Source organism: Pararge aegeria, chromosome 14, assembly GCF_905163445.1.
Source record: "Pararge aegeria chromosome 14, ilParAegt1.1, whole genome shotgun sequence".
In the NCBI taxonomy this organism is placed as follows: Eukaryota; Metazoa; Arthropoda; class Insecta; order Lepidoptera; family Nymphalidae; genus Pararge; species Pararge aegeria.
Window position 1 is genome coordinate 13,537,323 of NC_053193.1, and position 15,179 is coordinate 13,552,501.

Sequence of the window (15,179 nt, forward strand, 5' to 3'; positions counted from 1 at the left end):
CGACAAAAAGGTACCTACTATCAAAGGTGGAGTATTATGATAATTTCTAGCCCAACGAATTACCAAGCAGGAGTCAAAGTTTTAGGATAAAGTTTGCGAAGTTCCTTTACTTAAAAGCTGTAGCTATCAAAACGTGATCCACTCAAAAATTTCAAAGGCTATTTTGTTCACGCAAATGTGTTTTGTACGTGAATACTAAGTTGAACTTTTCTTGATGTATCAAGGTACTTAATAATCGTATCTTTATAAAGTACCTAGATACTTAAATTCCTTATAAATTATGGGAATGAGAATTTTCAGCCATGTGTATAAGAAGCAATGTTTATATACATTTGTCTGGAAAACAATAAGTCTTGGTTAAAACTAGGACATAAAATCCCGATCTGACAAATTGATTCTACTGAATTTAGATTTAGAATTGACGGAGGAGATAAATGTAAACCATTATATCTACGGAAAAAGTATATGATTACTTTGTTTTTCGCTCATAATTGCATCTAACTATATGCCTGTTTGTCTGTCTATACATTTTTGATGTTGGTTAGTTGGTTGTCGGTGGAGCAACAGCTGAGTTTCTTGCCGGCAAACGGTAGTAGTAAAAAGAGAAAGATTTAGTGTTTATGGACTTGAAAAATATATATTTTGTGTTTTGTGCGGTCTTTTATCATGAAAAAATAAACAAAAAATATGCGAGGTTTTTTTAAACTTATAATCATATTTGAAAGGCAATAAATAGCATAATATCAAGTAATAAATAAAATATACGACCCTCGACTTGAGCTCGATTTTTTCTTGTGGTCTCGGTGATAATCTCCTCTCCTAATCGGCACCTGCTCAACCAATTTCGAGAGCCCAAGTATTATATCAGCTGTAAGACTACTTGATGCAGAAGCCACAGCTCAAAGCTACCATCTCTTGAATATGCAACCGAACCGAACATAGCTTTGGGCGGTCTCCGCATTACCTAACTAGAGGGCACCACAAAATCCGGCATCGATATACAAAATTTAACCGAATTGCGAAATAATGTTGAAGGATCCATAAATATACTACATAAAAAACTTTAATCTATAAAATGATGTTGGAAGAGAGCATTCTGCTGAGTTTCTTGCCGGCTCTTCTCAGTTGAATCTGCCTGCCGAACCGGTGGTAGAGTCACTACAAACAGACTGACTTGACTTTTCAAAAGTGCTTATTAAGTGCTTATTAAGGCCTACTTGAAATAAATGGATTTTGAATTTTTAATTTTAAGGAATCACACTGTAAACATAATTTATCGTATTAAATCAAAAGAAGCATATTTGACAGGAGACACAAGACTTTAATGCAATGGATGTTAGGGCTGTATCTGATTTCTTTCAATAAAAAATATGGCAGAGGTTTACTCAAAAACTATAAGGTTTTCGGTTTCACAGATAAGACTCAAAGACAGTACATAATGTACCTCTAACACCCGTGAAGTATTATTTCGGTTTTCATTTACACGTTGTATACAACTTCCAAAGACCTCAGACTCCAAGCACAGAAGACGATCTTCCTGCTGTTATGGTCGAGCGAGGAGCGGGAGCTATGTTGATGCCCATACAATCTTCGAAAAACGCACTGATGATCTTCACCCTCCTGAATAGATCTTCTTAAGTTATAGCTTAGAATCCTCTCGGTCACGTCAGCTAACAGCATTACCAAGTTATTACCGGAAATAGTAGGGCTTAGCCCCACCATACTGGCCAAGTGCAGATTGGTAGAATTCACAAACCTTTAAAAGCTTCATGGAAAATAATATGGCATGCAGGTTTCTTTACGACGTTTTCCTTCACCGTTAAAGTCACTTATACCGTCAGCTATCGAACATAAAATAAATCGCATTAAAATCTTCACTTTGTTTTAAAGTTAAGATGCCACAGACAGACACACGGATACTAACGATAAACTTACTACCGCTCTTTTTGTATCTCTCGATAATACGATAGGTACATCTGCTACCACTTATGTTATTTACGTTATAAAACAAGCTAGAGTCAGCTTTTTTCTTAAATATTTTCCTGTTACACTATATTATCCTTGAGGCGTTTTAAGGGTTTGGCCCTTTACGTGATTTACATTCCACAAATAAGCGGCAAGTGTGTTTTGCTTTCTGTCTCGTAGGCATTCCACTATTGAATGGAATGTAACTCCATTTTCATGTTACTTTGTATTGCTTAACCGAGTTTTAGGTAGGGAAATGAAGAGGGCTCTAGTTAGACGCTTCTAAATAAGTGACGTCACATTTAAATGAATAGAATCATCGTCATCATCATCATCATCATCATATCAACCCATTACCAGCCTTCTACACCTCCCACATTGAGGGTTTAGGCCTACGGCCTAGTGTGTATTGGTGAAGGCTGCACACGCCTTTAAGAGCATTATGAAGAACTCTCAGGCATGCAGGTTCCCTCACGATATCTTCCTTCACCGTTTAGGTGGAATCTAAGCAAGTTGCACGTTATTGTGTAACTCTACATAAAAGCACATAACTTTGACAAGTGAAAGGTGCGTGTCGGGGATCGAACCCCCGCAAAGGAAACCGAAGTTTTATATATATACCCTATACATATACTATAACCGCTCTCAACAGCTGCTACATAACTAAAATATAAGTTCGGTGTATTAGGAGTGTTGCCATTGTAAGCCGTGCAAAATATAGTCGTGCAAGAAAAAAAATACCAGCTATAACTATACCAAATTTTATTTAAATCCTTTCGGTAGTTTTCACGTGATGCCCGGACAGACAGAAAGACGGACAAAAATTAAATAAAAATCTGTTGGACTCAGTATCGATTATGAAGCGTCCCCCGATCAAAATTTTTAAAATATTTTAAATGTACAGAAATCTTCAAGTTACAGTTTTATTATAAGTATAGATATACATTATTGATTGTAAAGTCAACATCTCCTGACTTTACAAAGAATAATAGTTAAGAATTATTCATTGAAAGTCAACATCTCCTGAGGATGCTCAGCTCCGGTTTCGGAGCGAAACGTACCGAGAGGGTACATTGCCGGAGATATACAGATTCTCCTGCTTTTCTCGGAGTATAGCAAATTAAGCTTAATTTTCATTCACCTCTTTACCTATTATCTGTTCTTATTCACATTAGCTGGTTTTAAATATTGTTATTTTCACGTGTAAAATGTTACTGAGAAGATGAATTACCACCCACGTCAAGGCGCGGGGTTGTGTTTATTATATTTCATGTATATTTCATTATTCGGGATGGATTTCTACAACAATTTTGATGTTTTCCCTGGCGCAACGGTGAGCGCTGTGAATTTAAGTAGATATCGGATTCGATTCCCGGTGGGAGTATAATTTCTGAATTTTCTCTCGTCTGGTCTGGTGCAAGGCTTTAGCCGTAGCTAGTTACCACCCTACCGACAAAGACGTGCCGCTAAGCGATTTAGTATACCGGTGCGATGTCGAATTGAAATCGATTTGGGGTAGACTACCATACTCCCTAGCAGCTTAGTCCGCTACCATCTTAGACTCAGGGGCTAACTTGTAGTGAATAAAAAAAATAAGAAATAAAACATAGCTGCCGTACACTCTGCCGTAAACCGCAATATTTTAATTTAAACCAATCCCAGTTACGATGTAAGGATTCTTAAAATAATTAAAACATTAAAAAATTTAGTTATTTAGAACTCAATACGGGGAATTAAATAAACTCACATTCATACATAGCAAATGAACCCTTTATAATAATAATATGTATAATAATAAATAAATATACTACGACAATACACACCTCGCCATCTAGCCCCAAAGTAAGCGTAGCTTGTGTCATGGGTACTAAGACGACTGATGTTTTATGAATAACTAGCGTACCCAGCCCGCTTCGCCGGGCTAGATTTTGCTTTATTTTATTTAAACAATAAACTTACATCATTGAATTTTTAATTTAAGTCTCATAATATATTAAATCATTTATTTCTCTCCGTATTCATTCTCTTCTATTCTCTTCTCGAGCGGGTGAAGATCATTATCTACTCCCATGTACTCCCAACAATAGAATATCATCATAGTAAATAAAAGCTGTATTTGACAGTTCAAAAATAGGAGTGCTCCGATCATCACCAAACTTTACAGGATTAGGTACTGGCCAGGTTAATCCGGAGATTCCCTGAAAGTTTCATTGAAATCCAGCCAGCCGTTTCGGAGCCTATACGGAACTTACCCACACACTTTCTCTTTTATATATATAGATACATATACATCAATATTTAGAATATACATATAAACACCCAGACACTGAAAAACATTCATTCTCATCACACAAACATTTTCCAGTTGAGGGAATCGAACCCACGGCCCTGGACTCAGAAAGCAGGATTGCTGCAAACTGCGCTAGTCTGACTTTACCATTACGCTCCTTTTTTAAACAATCGTGTAAGAATCCAATACCTCACTGTAGACCCTAGTATCAAAATCTCGTTAACCTCGTAAACCACAGTAAACCATTTTAGCCACCAGACCTACAAGAAGAGGTATTGATTGAAGTCTAATGCAATTACTTACACAAGGAGCTGATAATATTTAATTATTATTGTGGATTCAGTTAACACTAAAGGTATGGTTATTACCGAAATCGATTCGAACAATATAATATAAGGGCGCTACAGGACATATATAACGAAACTATAATTAAACTTAATAACAAGACCTTAATAATAAAACGTTGTTTTAAGTTACTTAAGTCATTTGCGTAATTGGTTTATTGTTTGAATCGATAGTATGGTTTTGTTAAAACTGAATTATTAGACTTCAATTGCTTTGCTTAATAACCCCTAATTTTATTACCGTATCATGTCTATCAAATTCAAAATTCAAAATTAATTTATTTTAAGTAGGCCTAATATAAGCAGTTTGGAAACGTCAAGTCTGTCTGTTTGTAGTGACTCTATCATTACAGTTGTTGGATGTCCGCTCCTTGATATAAGGTCGGAATAAATACCAAATTATTCCCTGCGTCTCTCTCGATGTCATGTTTCCATCTAATAGAGAGTTTACCAATACTACACTTTCTGATCGCCACTCCAGCCCAAAGTCCTTCTGTTTTTGTTCAAATAATGTTGAGATCGACAGATGACATCAGGCGAGTAGCTGGGAGCCGCTGGAGGCAAGCGGCCCAGGACCGTGTATTATGGAACTCCCTACAAAAGACCTATGTCCAGCAGTGGACGTCAATTGGTTGAGGTGATGATGATGATGATGACCGGCCCACTAAAGCGCACGGTCTCCTTTCAGAATGAGGTGAGTCTTCGCCGTGAGTCAAGTGCGGATTGGTAGACTCCAAACACCTTTGAGAACTCTGAATTTTTCCCCACAATGTTTTCCTTCACAGTTAAAACAAGTGATTTTTTGAATTACTTCAATTAAAAACGCACATAGCTCCGAAAAGTTATTGTTGCGTGCCGGGTATCGAACTCGTTCTACCCGAAAGGTATGCCGACGCTCTAACCACTAGGCTAAACAAGCTTAGAGCGGCTTACCTATAGATAAAACGATATGCTAAATAATGTTTCAATCGACGTTTTAATGTTATTACAAGCAGAATCAATTAATAACATTGTCACAAATTATTTGTGTGCGATTGCTATTAAATTAGCAGCTTAAATGGCAATTATTTAAACTATTACTCGAACCAACTTTCCCAGTTTATTATTATTCAAATATTTTTGACACAAAGTGAAAAGTTACGCAAAATTCTGGATAAAGTCAAATTATTGTAACGTTTGTATATCCCTAACATTAATACATCGGTCTGCATTTTTGACGTCTATGGTTGGGTTTTTTGCTGTCAAAGATATAAAATATTATTAAGTAGCAAAATTTCCGCCTGCCATTGCTAAAAGCATACCTTGACGGCCTTACAATAAGGATTATAGTTCTAAAGCAAAAGCGTCAATAATTTTAATTAATAAATAAATAAATCTACTAAGACAATACGCACATCGCCGTCTACCCCCAAAGTAAGCTTAGCTTGTGTTATGGGGACTAAGATAGCTGAGGATTTTAATTTTTATTAATATAATATACGTCATCATCATCATATCAACCGATAGACGTGCACTGCTGGACATTGGTCTTTTGTAGGGAGTTCCAAATTCCACGGTTTTGTGCCAGCGGCTACCTACGACGGGATCTATGTCGTCTGTCCACCTCGTTGGGGGTTGACCAACGCTGCGCTTGCCAGTGCGGGGCTGCCATTCCAGCACCTTGAGACACCAACGTCGATTCTTTCTTCGAACTATGTGCCCCGCCCATTACAACTTCAGCTCGACGTGCGACTCGTTGAGCTATGTCGGTAACTCTGGTTTTTGTACGGATCTCCATATTTCTGATTTGATCACATAGAGATAACCAGCCACAACCAAAGCTTCCCAAGATGTAAATAGTACAGTTTTTCATCAAAATTTGTATAGCCATTTTAGCACGAAGATTTTTGTCGTGCCTGGAAACATGCATGCTCCCTATGAACGTATTTTCATATTTAACGGAACCATAAGTTATGTTTTATAAATTTTTTTTATGTTTTATAACATTTTACTACTCGATAAATAAACTATCTCTGTGCAAAAGCCATGTTCTCTGTTATTACGAGAAAAAATAAATGACCACCTTTTTTACTTTTAATTACTTTTAAACTTTGCTTGAGTAAATTGTTTTAAAAATGAATTCCATTTAATTAATTTTCAAAATCACTTAAAAGGGTATGAAGTTAATAATTGAGTAAGCAATTAGGTGAAGTTAATATATTTAGTGAAGGTAGGTACTTGCTATTGACTTAGGCAAATTGCTTTATTAAGAGTTTAATAAAATATTAGCTCACCTGTTTTCAGAACGGTTAACTTAATCAATTTCCAGGATAACCATTAAGTTGAACCAGGCGGATATAGCTGATCCTAAACTAACACTTAACATAGATGAAGTTTTGTATGCGGGGTTGTATTAATTAAAATAAACTTTTCAATTGTACTAAACAAATGCATTTTTGAAGTTATACTTCTTTTGGCGCGTTAGGGAAAAATGAGAGTGAGAGTAAATTTTGCGATGCGCGATCACACCGTCACAAAAAACTGACACCATGCTGTAGTCAACATTTTAGTTCTAAAAAGGTTAGACAGTTGACTTTCAATAATTCAAACAATTCCTTTATTCTATTCTTAGTATCGTTTTTTCTACAAACGTAGAATAAGGCGCAAGATAAAATTTTTGCAATAATTTTTATCTTGTTACGCCAAAGAAGTATAACTTCTATCGCGTGTGCATAAGCACACACACGTTTTTATTTAAATAGTTATATTACATAAAACAGTTTCCCTGACCGATTTCGGCTGCAGGGTTCAATCTCCGAAAAGATTTTTCAAGAACGCGGTAGATATTATAGTGCAAAAGTGTAAACAGTTCATTCCTACACTCATCATAGTCTGATGGTATGGCAGCTCTGGCTTGACTGGAAATAAATCAGTCGTAGAACTCATAGCTAAAAGTGCTCCGAGGCTAAGAATTTCTTGATAGAATAACACAATTGTACTCATTGGGCCGAATTGATCAAATTCAAAATTCAAATTCAAAAAATGTTCAATTCATGTAGACCTTATCACAGGCACTTATGAAGCGTTTATACATTTAACATGTCAACACTGATGTTAGGTGATGGTTAACTTAACACTAAAGCTACCAGGGTTTCTAACGCACCCTGGTCTAAGAAGAGCCCACAACAAAGTTAGCCAGGTTTTTTTGGTTGTCACCATCTCACAGTCGAGTTAGTTTTATAGCTATGAAGTTAGAGCCAATTCAGACCCAAGCCTTTTTTATCGTACATGTAATCCTTAATATCAAAATAGGATTAAGCTTACGTTTTATATACACTTTGAGCTCATTGAGAGACATCGTAAGGATTTTAACTGGTAATTTGTTATAAAATGATATACAATTACCCTTAAATGAATTACTAATTTGCAGCCTAGTAAACTGCACTAAAAATTTATTTTTACTTTTAATATTAATATTGTTACATGCTAATCACTAAACCAACGAAGCAATTTCAAACTAATTAAATGTATCTCTATAAGGACTCAACAGGAACTAGAATTATCCTGGGAGGTTATATCATTATATGATACAGGAAATGCTGACGCCGGAAGTCTTCCACACCATAGAGATGCGTACTTGCCTATAAATAATAAACTAAACTAAACTTTGAAACGTTTAAATTACACAACGTTGAAGGAAGCATTGAATGATGCATATTTTTACATCCTGAACCTTATGAAATATATCTAATATTTCATAAAGATTCAGCCTGAAAAAATATGAAATCAAAAGAATCATATTTATTTTTCCATACAAACAAATTCACAACATTATTACTTATCACAACCCGATTGAAGATAATAACGCGTACCTAATAAAGTGTTAGAATTCAAATTTTGCATGTAAAAACGATGGCAGTGGTTTACTATTAGGTTTTCAGTTTCACAGATAAGTCTCAGAGACAGTATGTAGTGTTCCTCTAAAGCCAGTGAAGTATTATTTCGGTTTCCATTAACACGTTTATAGAACCATATAGGTAGTAATCTCGCATTTGAATTTTTTATATAATAATAATTCCGATCAGTTTTTACAAGGACAGGATCTTTGAAACTTCTCCAGGTGATCAAAAACACCGGATTCCTCAAATACTTCCCGGAATTCCAAAATCCTTTACGTGACACGAACATGGTATAATCAACTCTAAACAAAGGTTTTCGACTGAATAATGGGTTCAATTTATCAGATGTCCAACCGAAAACGATAAATACTTGAGAAAAAAACTTGATCATTCCTAAACAAACGTTTTTCCCCGAGTCCATACCAATTCACAACGTAAATAACATTTCCATGATAAAAAAAACCTTCAGGAAGAGTAGTCTGATTTTTATTTTTGTGCTGTTTGAAGTGACAAGATCATCGTCATAATCCACTCTGAATATGTGTTATATATAAACATTTTTTAACTGGATATTTGCGAATTTAGCGGTTATAGCCTTGGCGGGTTAGTCCCATTTGGGGGTAACGACTTTGATCCCGGGCACGCTCTTCTTATGTTCCGGAGTAACTTGAGTTTTTTTCGTTTATTCGTTCAGCATTCTCTGTACTACTACACTCATCTACTGCGATCACCATACTTTCTGCCTTGAATAGTTACTATGAGCAAACCGTTAGAAGAGACCTTTTGTCGAAAAGTGGACTTGTACGGGAGCTATGGTGATATACCTGACCTAATAATAGGAAGATCTTCCTTCGAGCGGGTGTTCGTTCGTATATAGGGTCAAACAATTTCCTTTAAATGAATTAGGTCCTTATTTTATGTAGTCTAGTATATTGCACTGCAAGTTTATTTTAGCTTCTGTTCAAATTATTGCAGACACATTTACTCTTAAATTTAGATATATTTTTGTTAACATACATTAAATTTTCGAATATGTATTGGCTAAAGACTGTGTAAGTGCGATGCAGGATCTTCGTGGCGCCATCTAGTTAAATAATGCGGTGACCGCCACCAACTGTCATATGCCATTGATGTTGCAAAATTATTTGCGGTAAAGGAAAACAATTCAAGGAAACTTCCATTGATAATTCTCCATACTGTTTTCAAACGCTTGTAAAGTATACCTACCAATCTACATTTGGCCAGCGTGGTGGAGAACTTCCTAAACTCTTCTCATTCTCATAGGAGATCCGTGTCCTGTAGTAGGTAGGCATTCCTAAATGTACCGTTCTCTATGGCCTTGACTGCAATTTCACCTAGTGGTAAGTGATGATGCAGTCTAAGCTGGTAGCGGGCTAAATTGTTAGGGAGTATGGCAGTTATATTTTACCCATAACCTAATCGATTTCTACGAGACATCATACCGGAACGCTAAATCGCTTTGCAGAACGTCTTTGTAAGGTGGTCACTAGCCACACACAAGACATAAATACTTTGTGTTTGTGTCTCTTCTGGTATATCCGTACAAAAACGTTAATAACTCTCCAGGTAAGCAATAGATACAAGTTCCTTAAAACTTAACAATGGATGGGCTGTTTTCTTGCATCTTGTACGTGACAAGAACTTGGTAAATCCACTCCGAACAAAGGCCCTCGACTGAATAATGGGTGGAATTTATCTGACCGGCCACGTATCCTCCCAACCGTTAGATGACACCGATAAGTGTGCTTAGCATTATTTAGATTCGAATTCGTGGTCCCTTTTGTATGGAGCAGATTAAATCTTTCCTCATCGTTAGGGTACTCTGATATACGAACGATATTCGTAATATTTTTGCGAGTGTTCAGAATGGTTCAGAAATAAAAACTCATTACGCATTTCTATTCATAACTATAACATGCTTTCATGTCTTTTCCTTTTTTATTGCGGTAATTCAAAAAACTTTTCCACCATAGAATTCCCTTAGAAATGCCTTTTCAGTTATCTCAATCGTAAAAAGTCGAAAATTAAACTACGAAAGTTACTCGTAAATCTGTTTTAAAAGCCGGATACCAAGAAATGCTTAGATCTAAAAATATACTTCATCTTTTAGAGTGGAAACAGCTTCACAAACTTAATAATGCGATAAAACATTTAAGATGTTTGATTCCTGAAGCGAATTAAGATTAATTGCGGGGATAACCTCTAACAAAGAGATTCTTAAAAGCAACGAGACATTAATGTGGATAAGATAAAAACCTTCGATCTTTGTAAGTAACAAATTATTAAGACGAATAGGCAGGCTTTTACGGCTAAAAATTGCCAACAATATATTCTTATTAAGAAAAGCTTAAATAACATTATTCATGTATTGTATAGGTGGGAATTCTGCAGATCTAAAGGAGGTTTTTCCTTATCTGTATGTTTTCTAAGGAAAAAGAGAGCTCTATTTCTGGAAATGGACTTTGAATGTAGTGTAGAGAATGGTGTGCAGCAAAATTATTAGCATTAACTCCCTCGTTTGTCCAGAAATTAGTTTATTTGATTACGGATCACGAGGATCTGGAATCGATTTCCAGGCTAGGCTGCTAAACGTTGGGTGTTTGATATTCTGTCTTCGAAATTTAAATGCCAGCCTGGAGTAAGAAAAATGGCATTGTCCATCCCCAAACTCGAAGAGCACGTTAAGCCAACGTTTTAAGTAATTATAAACAATATTTGAAAATAACGTTAAAATCTCACCAACCTTCAGGGTTGAGGGTTGAGAGAGAGAACGCTGACTGTAGTGGGTATTAGTTTATTGGTGAGATAAAAATTTTCAAAGTTTTATTTTTTGTAATCTTTTTTTTAAGGGCTTTTACAGAACAGCTGCATGTCATCCCTATAATTGTAACCTAATAAAAATTAATCTCTATATTTTATCAGCAAATAATCTAAACAAGTGGCACGCCTCGATGGAGTCTGGTCTTCCTAATTGGATATGAAACACGCCAACGTGCAACTTGTTTAGTTTTCAAAGTTATGCAACTAATATTTAACCTGTCTACGACTGGGTTCTTCATTCTCGTAAACTAGACATAACATTTTCGAACTTTATCGAAGCCTAGTGGAACAATGGAATAACAATTCCCGATCTATAATACTAGCATACATGACACCCTAGAGGGTTAAATTTATCAAGTGACGTAATTTGGGCATGTTCCTATACATCTTTTGGCGATCGATGACATGACAATGGGCCGTGATTTCCATTCGGCTACCGACATTTGTGGACGTAATCACATGTGCCTTGTTAGTACACTTGCGATATTATACCGAGCTTTCGGTAAATCACTACAATCATCTCAAATTCCAATGCAATCTGCTGAAATATTTTTACACACGGATTTTACATAATTTATATGTATATTCAGCTTAATATGGTTATAAATTTTTCTATAATTTTATTTGAATAGGATTTGAACTGAACAGAACAGAACTTCGATTTTGAACCTGCGAATTCTGGCAACCGCGGCCTGAGCACTTTTTCCAATTAAGCTACGGCTCTCCTACCGTCGATGCTGAAATTAGTATATGCCTTTAACATCAATCTTCTAGTGACTGTAGCGTCAAATAATAAAATTATAAAAAAGCAGTGTGTCATCTCTTGTTTCAAACGTGTCTCATTGTAATATGGACCTAGAAAAAGCGCTCAGGCTGCGATTGCTAGAGAGTCGCAGGTTCAATTCCTGTTAGTTCCGAAATTTTTTATATGCATTTTAAATTTATAAAAGTTTCCACAATTTTATTATTATCTAAAAGCGCTATTTCTTGGGTAATCGAGTGATCTTTTTTTTCTGGCACTTGATGTTATTGGAATGTTATGTACCCAATAAACATTAATTTTAATTAATAGCGGAGAACGAGCATCAGTGTCCTCTGCGACTACTACTACTTCGATCACCATCCAGCCTACCAATTATCGCATTGGTAGCATCTCTAACGTTAGTAATTTAAAGCTTCAAATCTTGTACCTCCATAAATGTCCTTATAAAATCTTATTTTTAAATAATTGTCTATTAAAAGTGACATTTGCATATACAATATCCTTATTTCTCCACTTATGCTATACATACGAAAGCGTATAAGCACGGAGAGGTTATAACAGAAATACGATTAAGCTTTATCTTATAGAACCTGAGCGTTTATCCAAAAATGTACCTTATCCCACTATCCGGCTGATAAGCTATGGAAAAAACACGACTATCCGTTGTTTTTTTTCTGCTTTATTTAAGACCGAACCATCGAACAATCCTATGAATTCATAATATTGGTAAGGATGATTTTGGTAGACTTATTGAAAGCCAAGTTTCATAATAATAATTTTTATCATCCCGTTACCAGCTGTGGGCCGCACTACAGGTCACAGGACGACTATCACAATAAGAAGGAGGCCGTAGCCCAAAACGTGGCCAAGCGCAAATTGGTAGACTTTACACGTCTTTAAGAACATGATGGAAACTCTCAAGCATGCAAGTTCTCTCACGATGTTTTCCTTCACCGTTTAAATCATATTTAATAACTTCAATTAAAAACTCACATAACTCTGAAAAGTGCTGAACTCAGTACCCAAAAAACCACTAGGCTATCACCACGTTATATGTAGCCAATTATTTTTCTCTATAAAATAACGTCTCTTATTCATATTGAGCCCTTTGCAAATTTAGGGGGTTCAAATCTAGCGGGGAACCCGTTAAATTTAAAAGTTTTTTATAGAATAATGCTGATTAAATTAACTTTTAAACATAAAAGAGTTTGATCGAGAATGACAGCAAAATAAAAGAGTTTTCGCAGAATTTCGTCGATACTGTAAAATACCTGAATCAAAATAAAATCTTTTCTGGGTAGTCAAAAGTCAAAGTCCACAATGAGAAGGGTTTATGGCCGTAGTCCGCCACGCTGGTCGAGTGCGGATTGGTGGACTCAACCCACTTTGAGAACATTATGGAGAACTCTCTGGCATATCGGTTTCCTCACGATGTTTTCCTACTCCGTTGGAGCAGGTGATATTTTAATTGCTTATAACGAACATAACTTAGAAAAGTTAGAGGTGCGTACTGGGTTCGCACTCGGCCCCCTTAAAGATAAGTCGAAGTCCTGCCCACTGGGCTATCAACGCTTCATATTACCTAGAAGTAGTTAGGCTTATTCAACAACCATCAAACAAAAAAAACTTCTAATACTAAAACTTAAAGCGATTGAATACAGAATTCTGTTCCATTTATTCCGCCGAGTCAAATAATTGTAGTGACGTAATTTCGACATGCTTCCATACATTGCCCAACGATCGATGACATGACAATGGAACGTGATTGTTACCGTTACCAGTATTTATGTTCGTCAGATTGCAATCACAGGTATGATTTAATTTTCAGTGAAAATTCTGCCTTTTAGGGTAAAATTTAACTTTTAAATAATAAGAGATAACTCAGAGCTGAGAATAGATTTTCATAACGAGAATATCATAGGTTGAATTCCTAAAAAGTATTTGAATCTATTTATATCATCAGCGTCTTCTTTAGCCTGTTAATATGGCTTTCTCTCTCATAAGATAATTAAAAATTCATCTATCAAAGCTTCTAAACTTGGCGGGCTTTCTTTTCTTAACCGTGTTCGCCGTGGGATGAAGGCAGATCAGAAAACAGTTGTCACCACCGTACTTAGCTTTTTTCTGCATCTATAACTATGAGAAGAAGAAAATAATCATCATATTAACACATTACCAGTCTACTACAGAGCACGGGTCTCCTTACACAGCGAGAAGGGTTTACGGCCATAGTCCACGACGCTGGCCCAGTGCGGATTGGTGGACTCCACATACGATTGAGAACATGATGGAGAACTCTCATGCATGTAGGTTTCCTATGTAGGTAAACAATGTTGTCCGTCACCGTTGAAGCAAGTGCCATTTCATTAACTTAAAACGCACATAACTTAGAAAAGTTAGAGGTGCGTGCTGGGATTCGAACTCAGCCCCCTAAAAGTGAAGTCGAGTTCTTCCCACTTGGCTATCACCGGTTAGTAATAAATTAATAATAACTATTTTATTCTCACCTAAATTGTCAGCTCGGTGGGAAGGGATGATCGAGATCCATAACACTATTAGAAACCCAGTCGTCCGTGCCATCGTGTCCACTTCACTTTAAGCACTTGTACTTCGAAAACACTTTCACATTTCACTATTATGTTATTGTGTCTTTGTTGAATTCTGTTGTCTTCATTCGTTCAGCAAAAACACCTTTGACCTGCACAAGATAATTGGATTATAAATAAAAAACCACTTCAATGAAGAATATATTACTATTTGCTGATGGGCAACACACAATTTTGTAGTACAAACTTAATATATAAAAATTTAAAAAAAAATTTTGCACAATATATTTTTGTCGCTCAAATTATATATCACTCTCTTTACTAGTATTTCTCTTGAAATATATCTCGTAGAACACTGACAACCAGGCAATTCTAATTCATTTCGACTCCTTTGGATGTTTTGTTTTGTTAGGTTTTGATAGTCGACAAGTCTTCTAGATTTCTAGATAGTAAATTTACGTGACATGATAAATATAACACTAGCCTAGGTGAAATAGAAGAAAAATTAAAAAACCTAGGCTCGTATAACAGCGGAAGTGCACAGGCACGTCA

At 36.0% G+C, this 15,179-nt stretch overlaps 1 protein-coding gene across 1 annotated transcript in view; it reads right to left on the minus strand.

Annotated features, from left to right (window-relative positions):
- LOC120629558 (protein eva-1-like) overlaps nt 1-14,661 on the minus strand; it is an 85,908-nt gene extending 71,247 nt beyond the window's left edge. Inside the window, exon 1 of the mRNA XM_039898518.1 lies at nt 14,589-14,661. Within this exon, the coding sequence (XP_039754452.1) occupies nt 14,589-14,661 (73 nt within the window). The remainder of the gene's footprint in view (nt 1-14,588) is intronic.
- Nucleotides 14,662-15,179: the final 518 nt, after the last annotated feature.